Source organism: Oncorhynchus gorbuscha, unplaced genomic scaffold (genome assembly GCF_021184085.1).
Source record: "Oncorhynchus gorbuscha isolate QuinsamMale2020 ecotype Even-year unplaced genomic scaffold, OgorEven_v1.0 Un_scaffold_2398, whole genome shotgun sequence".
Classification (NCBI taxonomy): Eukaryota; Metazoa; Chordata; class Actinopteri; order Salmoniformes; family Salmonidae; genus Oncorhynchus; species Oncorhynchus gorbuscha.
The window spans coordinates 1-21444 of NW_025746923.1; the positions used below are offsets into that span (position 1 = coordinate 1).

General features: G+C 43.1%; 1 protein-coding gene and 1 pseudogene across 2 annotated transcripts in view; one reads left to right on the forward strand and one right to left on the reverse strand.

Annotated features, from left to right (window-relative positions):
• Positions 1-426: 426 nt before the first annotated feature.
• On the reverse strand, positions 427-17889 carry LOC124025740 (annotated as a pseudogene).
• Positions 17890-18697: 808 nt separating this feature from the next.
• Positions 18698-21444, forward strand: part of LOC124025741 (bifunctional 3'-phosphoadenosine 5'-phosphosulfate synthase 1-like) — a 28515-nt gene continuing 25768 nt past the window's right edge. Inside the window, exons 1-4 of one of the 2 annotated variants that reach the window (XM_046339074.1) lie at positions 18698-18941; positions 19658-19772; positions 20306-20541; positions 20792-20930. In XM_046339074.1, the coding sequence (XP_046195030.1) occupies positions 18879-18941; positions 19658-19772; positions 20306-20541; positions 20792-20930 (553 nt within the window). In that variant the 5' untranslated portion in view covers positions 18698-18878. The remainder of the gene's footprint in view (positions 18942-19657; positions 19773-20305; positions 20542-20791; positions 20931-21444) is intronic. The other variant, XM_046339075.1, reaches the window with a different exon arrangement.

Sequence of the window (21444 nt, forward strand, 5' to 3'; positions counted from 1 at the left end):
TAGTGACAAGAGAGAAGTGAAACCACAGACAGCCCCTTAGAATTAGTTTGACACGTGTAATAGTGCAGGGTTTCCCAAACTTGGTCCTGGGCCCCGCTTGGGGACCGTTTAGTTTTTTGCCCTAGCACTACACAGCTGGTTCAAATGATCTAAGCTTGATGATGAGTTGGTTATTGAAGAAGGGGAGGGGGGCAGGGTTTGGGAAACACTGTAATAGAGGATCAGGCCACACCTGAAAAAATGTCCCTCCATCAACCAAATGTATATCTGCCTGGTAACATTACTACATAATCCAGATGCGGTAGCTATGGGACCTTGTTTGACCTAACAGATAATCTAACCTAGATGAGAATATGATATACTTGTTTGTTATCAAGAATGAACAGTATTTAGATGTGTGTGTGATATATTTTATCCAGCACTCACACTCTTTAATAAACAGGTAGGTGAGGGTAAGCATGACGGTGTGTCCACTGTAGAGGAAGTCACCACACATGAGGTGGAAGATGGACAGACCGCCGCCGGAGATCAATGTCAGCACACGCTGCATCTTAGCGTGAGAGTCCCCATACAGCTGAGAGAGATAGGAGGGAGAGAGAGAGAAGGGGGGTTGAGAGAGAAAGAGATAGGAGAGAGAGATTAGCTTGACAGACAATACAAGCAGCTTCAGTTAGAGGAATAAAGACCATTATACAAAACGTCATTGTAACATCAGTGCAACACAAACGATGTTCCCGTGTGGTTCAGTTGGTAGAGCATGGCACTTGCAATGCCAGGGTTGTGGGTTTGATTCCCATAGGGGACCAGTACAAACAAAATATTAAAAGTATGGACTCGCTACCGTAAATCGCTCTGGACAAGTCCATCTGCTAAATTACGTACAGTTGAAGTCGGAAGATTACATACACTTAGGTTTGTCATTAAAACAATTAGGACATCTACTTTAAACAGCTTGGGAAATTCCAGAAAACTATGTCATGGCTTTAGAAGCTTCTGATAATATTTGAGTCAATTGGAAGTGTACCTGTGGATGTATTTCAAGGCCTACCTTCAAACCCAGTGCCTTTTTGCTTGACATCATGGGAAAGTCAAAAGAAATCAGCCAAGACCTCAGAAAAAGAATTGTAGACCTCCACAGGTCTGGTTCATCCTTGGGAGAAATTTTCAAACACCTGAAGGTACCATGTCCATCTGTACAAATAGTACGCAAGTTGAAACACCATTGGATCACGCAGCCGTCATACCGCTCAGGAAGGAGACGTGTTCTGTCTCCTAAAGATGAACATACTTGTGCGAAAAGTGCAAATCAATCCCAGAACAGCAGCAAAGGACCTTGTGAAGATGCTGGAGGAAACCAGTACAAAAGTATCTATATCCACAGTAAAACGAGTTCTATATTGACATAACCTGAAAGGCCGCTCAGCAAGGAAGAAGCCACTGCTCCAAAACTGCTGTAAAAAAGCCAGACTGCGGTTTGCAACTGCACATGGGGACAAAGATCATACTTTATGGAGAAATTCCTCTGGTCTGATGAAACAAAAAATAGAACTGTTTGGCCATATTGACCATCGTTATGTTTGGAGGGAAAAGGGGAGGCTTGCAAGCCGAAGAACACCATGTTAAACCATGGGGGTGGCAGCATCATGTTGTGGGGGTGCTTTGCTGCAGGAGGGACTGGTGCACTTCACAAAATAGATGGTATCATGAGAGAGGAAGATTATGTGGATATATTGAAGCAACATCTTAAGACATCAGTTAAAGCTTGGTTGAAAATGGGTCTTCCAAATGGACAATGACCCCAAGCATACTTCCAAAGTTGTGGCAAAAATGGCTTAAGGAAAACAAAGTCAAGGTATTGGAGTGGCCATCACAAAGCCCTGACCTCAATCCTATAGAACATTTGTGGGCAGAACTGGAAAAGTGTGCAAGCAAGGAGGGCGGACAAACCTGACTCAGTTACACCAGCTCTGTCAGGAGTGAATGGGCCAAAATTCACTTATTGTAGGAAGCTTGTGGAAGGCTACCCGAAATGTTCGACCCAAGTTAAACAATTTAAAGGCAATGCTACCAAATACTAATTGAGTGTATGTAAACTTCTGACACACTGGGAATGTGATGAAAGAAATAAAAGCTGAAAGAAATAATTCTCTCTACTTATTATTCTGACATTTCACATTCCCAGTGGGTGGTGGTGATCCTAACTGACCTAAAATAGGGAATTCTTACCAGGATTAAATGTCAGGGATTGTGAAAAACTGAGTTTAGATGTATTTGGCTGAGGTGTATGTAAACTTCCGACTTCAATTGTAAATGTTTGGAAGTGTTAATATGAGCCTGTGTTAATGGATAGAATTGTACCTATCCAATGAAATTGCATTTAAACTCGCCAGTGTCGTCATCTTTCTCCCATCAGATCACTGTACCACAATACCCAGAAAACCTCAATTCCCTGGGGCATATATTTCCAATCGAACTCAAGACCGGATGCGATAATGTTTGTGTCTCCAGGGTTCGAATCCAAAATGGCTTTTTTTATGAGCAGCTATTGAGCATGGCAGGCAGATCGATATGAGTTCTGGAGGGAGCCAGGATGAGATCACGGTAGGACGTGGGTCACATGCCACAGCTCACACACACACACACACACACACACACACACACACACACACACACACACACACACACACACACACACACACACACACACACACACACACACACACCTTGGGGGCACAGGTGAAGTGATTGCCGGGTACAGGAAGGGTTGTGATGTACATGGTGACGCAGCGGTACAGGTAGAGGGTGCCAATCAGGAAGAAGAACCTCCGACCTGCAATCGACCTGGAAACAAACACACAAAGGGAAAATAAATGATGTCATCAAACAGGCCACTGTTAAAAGGGCCGTGGAACATTTCTCTTGGACATAGAACAGTGGAGGCTGCTGAGGGGAGGACGGCTCATAATATTGGCTGGAACGGAGCCAATGGAATGGCATCCAACCATGTGTTTGATGTGTTTGATACCATTCCACCTCCCCAATTAATTCTCCCAATTAACGTGCCACTAACCTCCTGTGACATAATAATAATGAAAATGTCATGTTCAGCATACCGTAGCACTTCATATAGCCTGCAATCACTGTCTTATACTGTTAAACCTGAATGTTGTATAGTCTGGTTAGAATGTCACATACATGGGGATAGCCTGTGACACAGATATCCCAAGATAACCGTTCTCTTACTTGTATCTGAGGAACAGCCACTGTATAACCCAGATTCCCACCAGGAGCATGCCGTTGATCTCGGTGACTGTGAACGCCCACTTCACCCGGTCGATGTAGTCAAAGAACTTATCGGGCAGTGGCGGGCTGTTCTCCTTCTCCGGACCCTCTCGTGGACGACCGTGATGACCACGGTGGTCAGGACCAGGTTGAAGATGGCGTAGAAGAACGCAATGGCTGTCTTCCACCACTCCGTGGGCAGCCGGTTTCCCTTGGCGTCGGGCAGCGAGATCTTCACGTAGTCCCTGTGGTGCCCGATGACCTTGCGTAGGCATCGTTTCGTGTCCTCCGGAGTGTTTTGCCCGTGTTTGGGGCAGTTGGCGTTAGGGAGGACCCCAAAGACACTGGCAAGGACCCCGCTCTCACCATCCATGCCCGGGTCCAGATGGGATGCAGTCGGGTCCACGAGCACCATGGTCCAACACTGTCTACTGTCCACACACCAATGAAGAGCTCTCTGGTTCACTCAGTCAGCTAGTGCCTCTGAGGGGCCTGGAGAAATAGGAATTAGTCCTTGTTGTTGGGCCTACTGTATTTGGTTTGACTGAGGCAAAGATGTCTTCCCCCTGAAGAAGAACAAGAGGTTAGGATTTCAGTTTCATTTTGGTTCAAAAAGGTGTTTACTGTGTGCTTGTTTCCTGCAGGAGAAAGAAGACACTGGAGAGACTTGAGCCGTAATGGAAGGATGGAATGCCTATCTGTGGGTAATTACTGGCTAATGTTCCCTCATTGTCTTTAATTTGGCTGGAGACAGACATGTCTGTTGGAAACTCATGACAATCTCTTCTCATTCTTCAGTTAACAACAACTACAGTACACTAATATCCACCACCATTCCATTTGCAAAAGGACAGTTGTACACTGAGATGCTAATTAATAATACCAGATGGCAAGGAAGTCATCATTACGAAATGCTAGTAGGCTACATATGTAGGATCTTAATCTGATCACTCTGTTGCAGGAGAACATTCCTGCAATGCAGGACATTTCAAATATGCAGTATATTTGAAGTTTAAAATGGCTTCTGAAATTTGTCATTTCCAATTTGAAGTTTCAGACTTGATTCTGCCCATCAAAATTTTAAATCAAAACCTACAAACATTTCCATTAAATATAATACACATAATAATTCAAATTTCCTGTTGCTGCAGGATTATCTTCCTGCTATATATTAAAAGTAATTTCCTCACCATCTTAAATAAGCATGCCCCTTTCAAAAAATGTAGAACTAAGAACAGATATAGCCCATAGTTCACTCCAGACCTGCCTGCCCTTGACCAGCACAAAAACATCCTGTGGTGGACTGCAATAGCATCGAATAGTCCCCGCGATATGCAACTGTTCAGGGAAGTCAGGAACCAATACACACAGTCAGTCAGGAAAGCAAAGGCCAGCTTTTTCAAACATAAATGTGCATCCTGTAGCTCTAACTCCAGTTTTGGGACACTATAAAGTCCATGGAGAATAAGAGCACCTCCTCCCAGCTGCCCACTGCACTGAGGCTAGGTGACACGGTCACCACCGATAAATCCATGATAATCGAAAGTTTCAATAAGCATATCTCTGCGGCTGGCCATGCTTTCCTCCTGGCTACTCCAACCCCGGCCAACAACAATCTGGATCCTCTCTTTCTAAAATTATCCACCGCCATTGTTGCAACCCCTATTACAAGTCTGTTCAACCTCTCTTTCATTTCTTCCGAGAACCCTAAAGATTGGAAAGCTGCTGCGGTCATCCCCCTCTTCAAAGGGGGTGACACTCTAGACCCAAACTGTTACAGACCTATATCCATCCTGCCCTGCCTTTTAAAGTCTTTGAAAGCCAAGTTAATAAACAGATCACTGACCATTTCGAATCCCACCGTACCTTCTCCACTGTGCAATCCGGTTTCCGAGCCGGTCACGGGTGCACCTCAGCCACGCTCAAGGTACTAAACGATATCATAACCGCCATCGATAAAAGACAGTACTGTGCAGCTGTCTTCATCGACCTGGCCAAGGCTTTTAACTTTGTCAATCACCGTATTCGTATTGGCAGACTCAATAGCCTTGGTTTCTCAAATGACTACCTCGCCTGGTTCACCAACTACTTCGCAGTTAGAGTTACGTGTGTAAAATCGGAGGGCCTGTTGTCCGGACCTCTGGCAGTCTCTATGGGGGTACCACAGGGTTCAATTCTCGGGCAGACTCTTTTCTCTGTATATATCAACGACCTCGCTCTTGCTGCTGGTGATTCCCTGATCCACCTTTACGCAGATGACACCATTCTGTATACATCTGGCCCTTCTTTGGACACTGTGTTAACCAACCTCCAAACGAGCTTCAATGCCATATAACTCTCCTTCCGTGGCCTCCAACTGCTCTTAAACTCTGGCAAAACCAAATACATGCTTTCAACAGTTCGCTGCCCGCATCCACCCGCCTGACTAGCATCACTACTCTGGACAGTTCTGACCTAGAACACGTGGACAACTACAAATACCTAGGTGTATGGCTAGACTGTAAACTCTCCTTCCAGACTCATATCAAACATCTCCAATCCAAAATCTTTCAATTTCGCAACAAAGCCTTCACTCACTCCGCGAAACTTACACTAATAAAACTGACTATCCTACCAATCCTCGACTTTGGCGATGTCATCTACAAAATAGCTTCCAATACTCTACTCTGGATGCAGTCTATCACAGTGCCATCCGTTTTGTTACCAAAGCGCCTTATACAACCCACCACTGCGACCTGTATGCTCTAGTCGGCTGGCCCTCGCTACATATTCATTGCCAGACCCACTGGCTCTAGGTCATCTACAAGTCTATGCTAGGTAAAGCTCCGCCTTATCTCAGCTCACTGGTCACGATAACAACACCCACCCGTAGCACACGTTCCAGCAGGTATATCTCACTGGTCATCCCCAAAGCCAACACCTCTTTCGGCCACCTTTCCTTCCAGTTTTCTGCTGCCAGTGACTGGGACGAATTGCAAAAAAATAAAAAATAAAAAAATAAAAAAATAAAAAAATAAAAAATTTAAAAAATTAAAATAAAATTTAAAAAAAAATCGCTGAAGCTGGAGACTTACATTTCCCTCACTAACTTTAAACATCAGCTATCTGAGCAGCTAACCGATCGCTGCAGCTGTACATAGTCCATCTGTAAATAGCCCACCCAATCTACCTACCTCATCCCCATATTGTTTTTATTTACTTTGCTGCTCTTTTGCAGACCAGTATCACTACTTACACACCATCATCTGATCATCATCATCTGCTCATCTATCACTCCAGTGTTAATCTGCTAAATTGTAATTACTTTGCTAATATTTATTGCCATACCTCCTCATGCCATTTGCACACACTGTATATAGACTTTCTTTTTTTTCTATTGTGTTATTGACTGTACGCTTGTTTATTCCATGTAACTCTGTGTTGTTGTTTTGTCGCACTGCTTTGCTTTATCTTGGCCAGGTCTCAGTTGTAAATGAGAACTTTTTCTCAACTAGCTAACCTGGTTAAATAAAGATGAAATAAAATAAAATATAAAACTAGCAAATCCTATATCTGTATGTCCCTTTAATTACTAACTCGTCAACTATCATCTCCTGTCCTGTGATTTAAATAGTTTGGGTTTAAATACCACATTTTCTCCCCAAAAAACCTGCCAACCTTCTAGGCAAAAAAAAACAAATTGTCGTTTCTCTAAATAGGTAGTCCAGGGATGATGCCAGAACCAAAATAGGAACCACTTCCCCAAAAGTTTTCAGAATGTAGCCTAAGCAAGGCTGCTGGTTTGCTTTAATGCAATAGAACATTAGTACATGAAAAGCCATGGCTCCATAATGATGATTTAGGATTAGGATGATGATGAGCAGGGAGGTGGTGGAAACTTCCAGATGTTTACTGTTATTCCACTACTCTTTATATTTAGGATTAGAATGATGATGATGAGCAGTGGAGGATTGAAACTTCCAGATGGAAACTTCCAGATGTTTACTGTGATTCCACTACTCTTTATATTTAGGATTGATGATGATGAGCAGGGAGGTGGTGGATAAAACTTCCAGATGTTTACTGTGATTCCACTACTCTTTATATTTAGGATTAGAATGATGATGAGCAGGGAGGTGGTGGAAACTTCCAGGAGGATTCCACTACTCTTTATATTTAGGATTAGAATGATGATGAGCAAGGTGGTGGAAACTTCCAGATGTTTACTGTGATTCCACTACTCTTTATATTTATATTTAGGATTAGGCTTTATATTTAGGATTAGAATGATGATGAGCAGGGAGGTGGTGGAAACTTCCAGATGTTTACTGTGATTCCACTACTCTTTATATTTAGGATTAGGATGATGATGAGCAGGGAGGTGGGAAACTTCCAGATGAAACTTCCAGATGTTTGAGCAGGAGGTGGTGGAAATTCCAGATGTTTACTGTGATTCCACTACTTTATATTTAGGATTAGAATGATGATGAGCAGGGAGGTGGTGGAAACTTCCAGATGTTTACTGTGATTCCACTACTCTTTATATTTTTATATTTAGAAACTTCCAGATGTTTACTGTGATTCCACTAATATTATTAGGATGATGTTTATGATTCCACTACTCTTTATATTTAGGGATTAGGATGAGATGAGCAGGGAGGTGGTGGAAACTTCCAGATGTTTACTGGATTCCACTACTCTTTATATTTAGGATTAGAATGATGATGAGCAGCTTAATGTTTATGTGGTAGGATGATTTAAACTTCCAGATGCTTATCAGCTTAAATGTTTTACTGTGATTCGTGAGTGTTTATTTTACTCTTATATTTAGATTAGGATGATGATGAGCACTGGAGGTGGTGACTCTGAAACTTGCACCAGATGTTTACTGTGACTTCTCAGACCTAGTTCAAATATGTTCCTCAAAATGCTCTTTGTTGAAACCTATTGCTTTATTTACATTTCCCAGAAGCACTGGCTCATTTACATTTAAGTCATTTAGCAGACAGCTCTTATCCATTTGAACCCGACTTACAATCATTTAGCAGAGATCCAGAGCTTAATTTCTACAATATTTGTAGGGTTAAAACTTGCATGGCTTAATGGACCAATAGAATAGTTACAAACCCCACCCACCTGGCATTCCAGGCAGACTAGAGCAAACACTCAAAAGTATTTGAAAGATTTCAAATAGTATTTGAACCCAGGCCTGGGGCTTTTATTTGACTGCAAGTTTGTTCTTCTGTCAGGAGGATCTGGGTGATCAAACCATTTGTAGCTCCGCCACGGCAATAGTTCTCTTTCTGTCCTCCCTGCCTGAGATGATTACCCAGCCTACTCTCTATATCCCAGCTGCCAGGAACGGTTCCAAATGCAGGCTTCAATGTATAGACTATATGTTCTGCAAGACTGCCTCAAGTAGTTTACAGTGTAGAAGCTGCTCACTGAACACCATGTCACATGGCTTGTGTATCAGCCTGCATGGAAGATAGGAGATACAGGAAATGGAGATTGGTTGGGGAGATGCAAACATCTGTATGTAGTTGCTGTATGAAGTGTGCTGGCTGGACAGACTGTCACTGTACTGTAGGCTAGGTCTGAGATTTGAGAGAGCAGAGAGAGGGAAGAATTAGAGAGGAAGAGGGAAAAAAGAGCCAGAGTGGAGAGGTAGAGAGAGATAATAGGTAGAGAGGAGGAAGTAAACAAAAGAGAGAGAAGAGGAAGGAGAGACAGAGGGAGGTAGACATAGATGGGTAGAGAGAGAGAGGGAAATAGAATAGGTAGAGAGGTAGACAGATGGGAGGAGAGGTGAGAGAGAGAGAGGAGAGAGAGCGGCGAGAGGGGTGTCTGTGGGAATGACTTAGAACCTATGGACGCTCTCTCATAAAGGGAGGGCACCAATCAGGGGGGCTTTGTCCCGATGCACAAGAACACACAATCCCATTGTACCAGCTGACAATCCAGGTAAAAGACACACACACACACACACACAATACCATGCATGCACACATGTTCGAACACACACAATGCATAGACACATTACACCGACTGCACTGTACTTTGAGGTTTCTCTGAGCTAAGAAAAAGAGAGCCCAGCCCATTGCTTATCCAGCTCTCAAATTGAGGGCATCTGGCTTGATTGAAGAGTCCTAAGCTAAGTATAACCTCTGACTCCAAGGCCTACTGCAAATTAAATCTTCAGCCAGGGGGTGGATGGATGACTGAGACCACGGAGTTGGTATCTTCTATCACAGATACAGATGACAGTCTTAGTATAGGGAGGCTCCAGTGTTCCTGCGAGATTCACACGGCCAAAGAGCAAAGTGTGTGTGTGTGTGTAACCTGAGACTGACTGAAACCTGTCGACAGACACACCTCTCCTGCGTCACATTCCTCCAGGCACACACACACACACACACACACACACTGAGAGCAAGGGGTCGCCTTCTGAAATTCAAAGTGAATTTTTCTCTGTAGTCTTTAATCATTAGAGAAAATGTTATTGCAACCACATGCTTAAACTCTAAAAAGTGAACAACTGTAGCTACAAAAATAAAGAATTGTTCATTTGATGTGGGAGTAATAGACAGTTTACTGTCAACCTTCCACTTTCCAGAGGTGGACAAACTAGCCAAAACAAAGGACCATGACTTACCTAAAGCCACAGGTCCGTTGACTAGAGGTTTCCATTCACACGCCAGAATAAAGCACAGAATCTTGGACACAGGAACATGAGTTTATTTGGGACTGAGCCCTTTTTTTTTGTTTCTTTTGGGTTGAAGGGGACCCCCATTTAAAGCATCCGTGAGGTCTGAGGTGTTAAATCCTAGTGCCAGGTCCTTACTAACTAGTGTGTATATATCTGGGTTGATTTAGTGACTCAAAGGGGGTGATAATAATGGTTGGTTTATAACATGTTTCCAAGTTTAGTTGTTTATTGAAACTGAATTGATATGCAGACTTCACAGACCATGTTGAAACTGAATTCAAATGCAGGCTTCACATGTATAGACTATATGTTCTGCAAGACTGCCTCAAGTAGTTACAGTGTAGAAGCTGCTCACTGAACACCATGTCACATGGCTTGTGTCGTCCACCTTGCGTGGACGTTAGGAGATACAGGACATGGAGGAATAATCATTCAGAACTTTACCTTGTGTTTATTCTCAAGTTAAAAGGAATACGTTGTGTTGTTTCATATACTGTAGAGGCATGTTATATTTCCGTAGGTGGACCATGTTCTTAGAGGTATTTTACCCACTAGGTGGAAGCACTGCACAATTTTATGTATGGTTTTCAAATTGATGTAGTAGTTCTGTCCTTGTCTATTAAATGTTCTGTATTATGTCATGTTTCATGTGTTGCTGATACTTTTGCACCGGCTAATGGGGATCCTAATAAAATACCAAATGGTTAGGCCAAAACAGTACACATGCTGCCTATCTACCCACCCTAGATACAATTTCCAAACTGATATGAACAGGTCCCTCAGAAGAGAGGGCTACTCACGGAATTTGAATAGCAAAGTAGAGTACTTTGCACCTGACCCGAAATAGGCTGCATCCTGGTGTTCTAACTGAGCCTTCTAGTGTACCGTTTAAAGAACTGTACGGTGGTGTCGTAACGTTGCCTTAGGCAGATTGACCCGACAGTACAAAACATGGTTTCATTCACTGGGGAAAATCGCCCCAACAGCAACACGGAAAGAGAAAAGGATTAAGTAATAAGGCCCGAGGGGGAAGTGGTACATGAGCAATATACCACAGCTAAGGGCTGTTCTTAGGCACGACACAACACGGAGTGGTAGAGTAAAAAGGAAGAGAACGCAACACAGCATGGTATAGTATTCCACTATTCCAATACAGGAGACATGAACCAAAAAGGATGCCAGTAAAATGTACTTTAAATGGGGATAATCTCTGCCTGTTCATGCTCTCTACCTCTTTTCAGTTCATGATGTGAGAGGACTTCAGGAATGGCCCTTTTCTATTCTCCTGCACTTCACAAGCTTCTGCCGCCTTTTAAAAGGTGCGAGTGCATCTCCGGCTTCCAAAATGCATCTTATACTGAACAAAAATATAGAAATGCAACGTGTTGTGCTGAATTCATTTTTTTAACCTTTATTTAACTAGTCAAGTCTGTTAAGAACAAATTCTTATTTTCAATGACGGCCTAGGAGTGGGTTAACTGCGTGTTCAGGTGCGGAACAACAGATTTGACCTTATCAGCTCAGGGATTCAATCTTGCAACCTTTCGGTTACTAGTCCAACGCTCTAACCACTAAGTTACCTGACGCCCCGAGATATCAGAAATGTTCCAATGCGCACATAAAGCTTATTTCTCTCAAAAATGTTCCACAAATTTGTATTTCAACCCTATTCTTAGTGAGCATTTATTTTTGCCAAGATAATCCATCCACCTGACAGGTGTGGCATATCACAAAGCTGATTAAACATTACACAGGTGCACCTTGTGCTGGGGAAAATACAATGTCACTCTAAAATGTGCCGTTTTGTCACACAACCCATGTATCAAGGTTTGAGGGAGTGTGCTATTGGCATGCTGACTGCAAGAATGTCTACCAGAGCTGTTGCCAGATAATTGAATGTTCATTTCTCTATCATAAGTCGCCGCCTCCTGACAAATTCTCTAAAATAGCATTGTATGTCCAACCGGCCTCACAACCACAGATCATGTGTATGGCGTCGTATAGGCGAGCGGTTTGCTGATGTCAACGTTGTGAACAGAGTGCGCCATGGTGGCGGTGGGGTTAAGGTATGGACAGGCATAAGCTAGAGACAATGAACACAATTGCGTTTTTTAGATGGCAATTTGAATGCACAGAGATACCGTGACGAGATCCTGAGGCCCATTGTCATGCCATTCATCCACCGCCATCACCTCTTGTTTCAGCATGATAACACATGGCCCCATGTCGCAAGGATCTGTACACAATTCCTGGAAGCTGAAAATGTCCCTGTTCTTCCATGGCCTGTCTACTCACCAGACATGTCACCCAATGATCATGTTTGGTGTGTACGACAACGTGTTCCAGTTCCTGCCAATATCCAGCAACTTCGCACAGCCATTGACGAGGAGTGGGACAACATTCCACGGGTCACCACGATCAGCAAGTTTCAGACAGAACACCACCTTCCTGACTCACAGATGTTTCGCTTTCTCTTATGTAACAAGATTCTGAGAGGATGGCTGTAAACCAATAACTATGGTCCTGACTGTTGCTCTCTGAACAAAGCTCTATTAGGAATCCTATATCAGTAAATGATATAGACAAGTAACCACATCAAAGGCAACATGTCCTTGTCAAGGAGCCTTCTCTGTCTCCTCTCCTTCTGTAGCACTGAGGCCAATACTCAAAGTTTTGATGCTTCCCTCAAGGCTATCAATCACTGGCAGGTCCCTCAATACTCTCTCAAGGTTACAGACAGTGCAGAGAGTATCATAAGGGCTAAAATATGCTACAGGGCTTCTATGAGTAAGTAAAGGTGTGGATATAAGTCTATAATTTATTTCTATTCGTATTTACTGTAACTAATATTTTTCAGATGAGATTGAAGATATTTCTTTCCAATGGTGTCCTCCGCATGACTGTACTGTGTACTGACCTGCAGGTCAACAGATACCACCAGGCTAGTTTTCCACTGGCCCTCCCAGATGTGCACAGCAAAGCCTGTTTTCCAGCAGTCCCTACTGCTGCACCCAGTTCTCTCTCAGAGTCTACAGGGATGGGTGGTGATGGGAAAACTGGCAGCCAAACCTATCCCACATGCTCACAGACTGAGTAATGGATGGCACTCCACTCTCCTCATGTTAGCTATACTAGCTATTTCTAGAGGAGCCGCCCCAGTTGCCATGAAAGCTGTATTTTACTCTAGAGGAGTCGTGAAACTGCGGCCACCATTTTGGGTCCCACATAATGACATGTTACATGACAGCTGTCCAGTTATTTAGTCAGATTCACCATCAAAGGGAGGGTTAAAAATAAAGCAGAGTCAGTACCAGAAGTGACTCGGCCCTGTGGAGATCAGAGCTCATCATAGTGAAGAGTCCCATCCAGAATACTATTTACCCTAATCCCTAACCTTAACCCTAAAACTATACCTAACCCTCAATGTAACCCCTAACACTAACCATAATTCTAACCCGAATTGTAACCCTAACCACCCCTAAAATAGCATTTCTCCTTGTGGGGAGTGGCAAAATGTCTCCACTTGAGGATAGTTAAACACACACACACACACACACACACACACACACACACACACACACACACACACACACACACACACACACACACACACACACACACACACACACACACACACACACACACACACACACACACACACACACACACAGAGAAAGAAACATACACTATTTAAGAGCTTTGCAGTTTAGTTTAGAAATGTTTGGAAAGCAATCATGATCATATTTGAGGAGACATTTCATGGGGAGCTCTAAGTGGAATATGATGCTAAATGCAGGTTCGAAAATATGGATGTATGTTTATGTGAGAGCAGTTAATTATGCATTTTTAGACAGTGGTTTACATACACTGTGAAGGCTTTACGGCACAGCACACAATAATGGGATGAATGATGGCAGGTCAGGAATCACTGTATGTCCTTTCCCACTGTCCAATCAATGCGGTTGATTTAAATAAAGTTCAGTCAGTGAATAGATAAATGCACAGTAATCAATATGAGGTACTGCCTAACAGAGGAATATTGACATATCGTTGTCTGTTAATAAGACCTTTTTAGAAACAACCCAAATTTCCACATTTACTTTGCCTTCTTCAAATTTCTTAGATTTGAGCTCTTAATCATTGAGTCTTCTTCTTATTGCAGTGATTGCTCTCTTTCTCCGATACTTCTCCTTCTCACTCAACAATAGGGGCAACAGCATTGGAAGGTCGGACAATTTAAATCCGTTTACCAAATTTTTACCAGCATGTCACATGTGCAACCAGAGGGAAAAAAATCCTAGACCCCCTTTACTCCACACATAGAGACGCATAGAAAGCTCTCCCCCACCCTCCATTTGGCAAATTTTACCATAATTCTATCCTTCCGATTCCTTCTGAAAGCAGGAAGTACCAGTGACTCGCTCAATACGGAAAGGGTCAGATGACAAGGATGCTACACTACAGGACTGTTTTGATAGCACAGACTGGAATATGTTCCAGGATTCATCCAATGGCATTGAGGAGTTCCCCACCTCAGTCATCGGCTTCATCAATACGTCCATTGATAACGTTGTTCCCACAGTGACTGTACGCAAGAATATCCTGCTATGCCCTCAGACGAACCATCAAACAAGCAAAGTGTCAATTCAGGATTAAGATTGAATCCTACTACACTGGGTCTGACGCTCATCAGATGTGGCAGGGCTTGAAAACTATTACAGACAAGGGAAACCCAGACGCGAGCCTACCAGATGAGCTAAATGCTTTTTATGCTCGCTTCGAGGCAAGCAACACAGTAGCATCCATGAGAGCACCAGCTGTTCTGGATGACTGTGTGATAACGCTCTGGGTAGCCGATGTGAAAAAACCTTTAAACAGGTCAACATTCACAAAGCCACTGGCCAGACGGATTACCAGTGCGTGTACTCAAAGCATGCGCAGACCAACTGTCTTCACTGACATTTTCAACCTCTCCCTGACCGAGTCTGTAATACCTACATGTTTCATGCAGACCACCATAGTCCCTGTGCCCAAGGAAGCGAAGGTAACCTGCCTAAATGATTACCGACCCATAGAACTCATGTCCGTAGTCATGGAGTGCTTTGAAAGGCTAGTCATGAGTCACACCAACAGCATCCTCCCGGACACCCTAGACCCACTCCAATTCGCATACCGCACCAACAGATCCACAGATGGCGCAATCTCAATTGCACTCCACACTGCCCTTTCCCACTTGGACAAAAGGAACACCTATGTGAAAATGCAGTTCATTGACTACAGCTCAGTGTTCAACACTATAGTGCCCACGAAGTTCATCACTAAGCTAAGGACTCTGGGACTAAACACCTCCCTCTGCAACTGGATCCTGAACTTCCTGACTGGGGCCCCTCAGGGGTGTGTACTTAGTCCCCTTCTGTATTCCCTGTTCACCCGTGACTGCATGGCCAAAAATGACTCCAACACCATTAAGTTTTCTGACGACACAACAGTGGTAGGCCTGATCACCGACAATGATGAGACGGCCTATAGGGAGGACGTCAGAGAACTGGTAGTGTGGTGCCAGGACAACAACCTCTCCCTCAATGTGAGCAAAACAAAGGAGCTGATCGTGGACTACAGGAAAAGGCGGGTGGAACAGGCCCCCATTAATATTGACGGGGCAGTAGTGGAGCAGGTCGAGAGTTTCAAGTTCCTTGGTGTCCACATCACCAACAAACTATCATGGTCCAAACATACCAAGACAGTTGTGAAGAGAGCATAACAAAACCTTTTTGCCCTCAGGAGACAGAAAAGATTTGGCAGGTGTCCCCAGATACTCAAAAAGTTCTACAGCTGCACCATCGAGAGCATCCTGACCGGTTGCATTACCGTCTGGTATGTGCAACTGCTCGTTATCTGAACGTAAGGCGCTACAGAGGGTAATGCATAAAGCCCAGTATATCACTGGGGCCAAGCTTCCTACTGTCCAAGACCTATATACTTGGCGGTGTCAGAGGAAAGCCCATAAAATTGTCAGACTCCAGTCACCCAAGTTATAGACTGTTTTCTCTGTTACTGTACGGCAAGCGGTACCGGAGCATCAAGTTTAGGACCAAAAGGCTCTTCAACAGCTTCTACCCCCAAGCCATAAGACTGCTGAACATTTAATAAAATGGCCACCAGACTATTTTCATTGACCCCCCCATCCCTTTTGTACATTGCTGCAACTTGTTGTTTATTATCTATGCATAGTTACTTCACCCCTACCTACATGTACAAATTACCTCTAACTGGTACCACCTGCATATAGCCTCGTTATTGTTATTTTATTGTGTTACTTTAAAAAAAAATTGATTTACTTTAGTCTATTTGGTAAATATTTTCTTAACTCTTCAACTGCACTGTCGGTTAAGGGCTTGTAAGGAAGCATTTCATGGTAAGGTCTACACTGTATTCGGCGCATGTGACATAAAGTTTGATTTGATTAGCATTGTAAAGTTCAAGCCTGTCTTCCATCAAGACATAGGACCAAATAACATGTGCATGTTCCAACTCTTTTACATGGAAAAATAATTAACCGGCAGCACATAGCAGTAGCTTTATCTTTCCCCCTTAGAAGACCAACATGGGCAGGTCTCCGGTCGGCTGAAACCACTCTGTTACACCCTGGTGGCTTAGCCACACATGGGTGGGTGCCTGGTGGATAATTTCAGGGTATGGAGACTGCCTGGGTTCCAGGATTACAGGGCGCTGCGGCGGGGTGTGTCTGTGTGCTGAGCAGCAGGTCTCCACATTTAACATTTACTTTTCAGGAACAGCCCTGGTTAGTTAGTAGGACACAGCACCCCCCACCTTCACCTACCACCATGTTCTAAAAGGGGCACCAGGGTGAGGTGAGGGTTCCACCATGGAAATAGTCATTATAATGTTAAGGGTTCTGTGAGCTGTTCTGTCTCTTGTAACTCAATGGAAGGACATTTCCAGACTTTCATAGACCTGCTGCAATTGGAAATGGGCCGGTATTGGATTAATGTAATGTAATTAGACTAAGAAACATTTGAACATCTACTGTAGCCTACGTCGTTGGCTTGTACATTAAACGTATTATATTCAAATACTGTATAGTTAGCATAGTTTAGACGTTCAACAAGAACATATCACCTGTAGAAGTGTGCCTTGTCTACAGTATTTCCTGTTCCACGTCATGCTGCCAATGAATGATAACGAACCTGTTCTCTTGGCCCTAATAAAGTATCTTCACATGACATCCTCATTTCGTGCACAGTATTAGGCTAGTATTCTTTCACCACTCATGCATCTTTGTTTGCTAATTTACTATTGTGAAAGATCATGTTTTAATTTGGAAACTAGGCTATTTGGAACTGTCCATGACTATAGGCTACACAGTGAATGAAAGAAAAACGTATTTTGTTGTCGAACTACAATGACGTGACCTACTGGCAACATAACATAAATTGGCGATACCAACCTAGATCACAATAATTATCTTCACACGTTGTAATATTCATTCCATATGATGCAATTCACTCTAGGCTATTTAGTAGCCTAGCATACGTGCATTTGGTTATAATTCATTTTATATAGAGCATATCGTTTATCAACCTACCTGTCTTGCTTGGGATCCTCTCCAGTTGTGCGCCTTGTTCTTTCAGCGATCAAACTCCTAATGTTTACATGGCTGAAATGAACTCTGTCTTTGAGCGTGCGCTCCTCCCATATGCAAACATACAGTGGTCCAACCCCTCTCTGTATTACTGTACAGCCTAGCCTACAGTCAGCTGCAGAAACTGTCGCCAAAAACATCACTTATTTACGTACCTGCCCACTCCTTTGTATAAAGATGATTTAATAGCAAGCATACAATTGTTTCACCTGACCAGAGGTGATAGACATGATAAAGCAACCTTCCAATTCTCACCCATTCAAAGATATATTGCATTTTGAAGTGCAAGATATGCATTTCAATCTTTTTCTAACTTCCCATAATGAATTAGGACTACAATGTATACAACTGGATATTTGATTGCAATTCAATTTATAAAAAAATATATATATATTTTTAACTCTCATACAAAACATCTAAGAAATAAACATGCTCTATTTAAACCAGATTGTTCACGCTTCAAAAGAGGTAAAGCCTAGTCTTAGCCAACTAGTCCTGCATGATGATTAAGAAAAATAGGCTATTTATTCCCAGGCCTGTTCTGTAATGAGGACATTGGATAAGTACATAGCCTATCATCACACTTCTTTCTTTGATGTTGGGTTTGGCGTTTTCCAAAGAAGCAAACTACAGGGCCAACCATATGCAACATTTAGTCGGCTACAAGTTTACAGTGCAATTCTTCACAGATTGCTTTTAATGTTTTGTAATCAAGTCTGTCTTTACGATAATTGTTTTATAGGTTGGATAATATTTTGTATGTATTTTTTCATGAGTAGGATTTGCCCCAGTACGCGATATAGTTATTTAAATAAGTTATTTCCAATCATATAATTTAATTGGAAAAAATCGAACTGGAGCCAACAAACTAAAATGTCTAATATGAATATGTATTTTATCCAATGTGCATTCCGCCCTTATCTCCGCGACGCACACCACAGGTAATAAATAACTGGTCCAGGATATGTTATGTAATCTAGCTCTGTCATCCATAGTTGTCATCACCGTGTCGTTTGAGACTTGCGCGGATAAAACTGATTCAAAATCAGTTTTCAAAGAACAGACAGTTCACCAGCCAATAGACATCACTTCCGATTCTGATGACGTAGGGCGTCCTCATCGGTTCCTGTTTGAGGTTCCTCCATTCAAAGAGATAACTGTCCGTAAAAAGATAACGTTTTAGTAATTGATTTAGTAGGTCGCATATACCTTAACTGGTGACGAAAAATTTCATTATAGACCGTTATGGAGACTTCCGGAAACTCTCACAAGAAACCGAAGCTGAGCAACTCGTCCAGCGAGAATTGGGTGAGTTGTTGTATTCATTCCTACCCCGGCGACCGCTGCCACGTCAACAATATGCTGCTGAACTATCAATGTTGTCTCTTGTTTCTGCAATTTCTGTTCCCAGTAAAACATTTACTGCTATAATTAAATTATGCAATACTTTCTTAGCTGCGCGGAATGGCCGTGTTGCTAGGATTGGAGAAATACAACTAGTTAGCTTCTTAGTCCTGCCACCAAATGCCAGACAGACAGCCATTTGTAGCAAGCTATAGCTTGCACGACATTTCAAAAGCAAGCTGTTCTACCATATAGCAACTGCTATATGCTGCAGTTAGCTAGTTAACTATGAGATACTGTATCTGCTGCAAAATGATCTGTCGTCATCACGATGACCCGTGTACCTTGACGTACATTTTTGTGTGACTCTCAAAATGCTTCTTGCTAATCTACTCAGCAGGAGCCTAGTGACCGAGCACATGCATTGGAATGTAGTCCTATGTCACCTTACTGTACATTAGGGTCAAACCAGTCCTTCAACGTTTTTGTCATTATATTGCTGATGACATTTTGCTTCATGAGTAAGAAATGTGCCTGTCCTGGACTCAGTGCACGTCATTGTGGCTTCAGTATGTTGCAAAGTCACAGTCAGTGTTGGCTGCAAATGCAAAGGAACAAATGGGACTAAGTCAGTGTAATTTGATATGAAACTAAAGGACAGAACAATATTGTGATTGCAGGGAATGCAGAGGGCGACTAATGTGACCTACCAGGCTCATCACGTCAGCAGGAATAAGCGTGGTCAGGTGGTGGGGACGAGAGGGGGCTTCCGTGGATGTACTGTCTGGCTCACAGGTATACAGAAGAACTAAAGTTCAGTTCGCCTGGTCCCAGATCTGTTTGGGCTGTGTTGTCAACTCCTAGGGTCATTGGTTGTTGTGAGACTGACCATAGGAGTTGGCAAGACCACACAAAAAGATCTGGGACCAGGCTATCGTCAGTTAGTCTTCACAAAGAAATACAAACGTTTTTTTTAAGCCTTTCTTTCAGTCCCTTTATATTCACTCACTAAACTCACCATTGAACAAGGTTTACTGATGTATTTACATTTCAAATACTACCAAAAGACAATATTAGCATTCAATCAACAGTAGCATTTCTAAAGACTGCATCACATTCATCCACGCTCTGCCTTCAATTCTAATATTGTCAGGCACCATTTGTTATCATGCATTCAAAGCTAATATTGACGGCCACCATTTTCATCATTCATTCAATGCTAATATTGACACATTGCTAAAATGGGGGTATTGCTAGTTGGCTACACTCAATACTAATATTGACCAACCACCATCAACACCTATTCCTCGCCACTCTCTCCCACCCAGGTCTGTCTGGGGCTGGGAAGACCACGGTGAGCATGGCCCTGGAGGAGTACCTGGTGTGCCACGGCATCCCCTGCTACTCGCTGGATGGAGACAACATCCGCCAGGGCTTAAACAAGAACCTGGGCTTCAGCCCTGAGGACCGCGAGGAGAACGTCAGGCGTATAGCCGAGGTGGCCCGCCTGTTCGCCGACGCAGGGCTCGTCTGCATCGCCAGCTTCATCTCTCCCTACGGACGGGTGAGTGAGGGGGGAACAAGTGAGAGAAAGAGGAGAGGGAGGTAGAGACCCAATAGAAGAGGATATCGGAAGACCGAGGGGAAGAGGTGATAAGTCATGAGAAAGAGGAGAGGAAAGAGAGCAAAAAGAAAGATGCAGAGAGTTAATATGCTGCTACTTGTGTTTTGCCTGTAATTCCCAGTTGACGATTTCAAATACACCATCATCGTCAGGAGTTAACTATCCCGTTGTTTGTCTCCCCATCGTCCAGGATCGTGTGAACGCCAGGAAGATCCACGAGGCTGCAGGCTTGCCCTTCTTCGAGGTTTTTGTCGACGCGCCGCTTGACGTGTGTGAACAGCGAGACGTCAAGGGCCTCTACAAGAGAGCCAGGGCTGGAGAGATCAGAGGTAAGGCAAGACAAATAACACGTGCTTATGTGTCGATTAATTAGGGCCAATTTAAAGTTTTTATAACAATCGGAAATCTGTATTTTTGGACACTGATTTGGCCAATTTTTATTTTATTTTGTACTACACCTTTATTTATCCTTTATTTACCTAGGCAAGTCAGTTAAGAACACACACATTCTTATTTTCAATAACGGCCTTGGAACAGTGGGTTAACTGCATCGTTCAGGGGCAGAACAACAGATTTTTACCTTGTCAGCTCGGGATTCAATCCCGCAACCTTAGAGTTAACTAGTCCAATGCTCTAACCACCTGATTGCATTGCACTCCACGAGGAGAGTGCCTGTTACGCGAATGCAGTAAGAAGCCAAGGTAAGTTGCTAGCTAGCATTAAACTTATCTCTTAAAAAACAATCAATAAATCATAATCACTAGTTAACTACACATGGTTGATGATATTACTAGTTTATCTAGCGTGTCCTGCGTTGCATATAATCGATGCAGTGCGTATTTG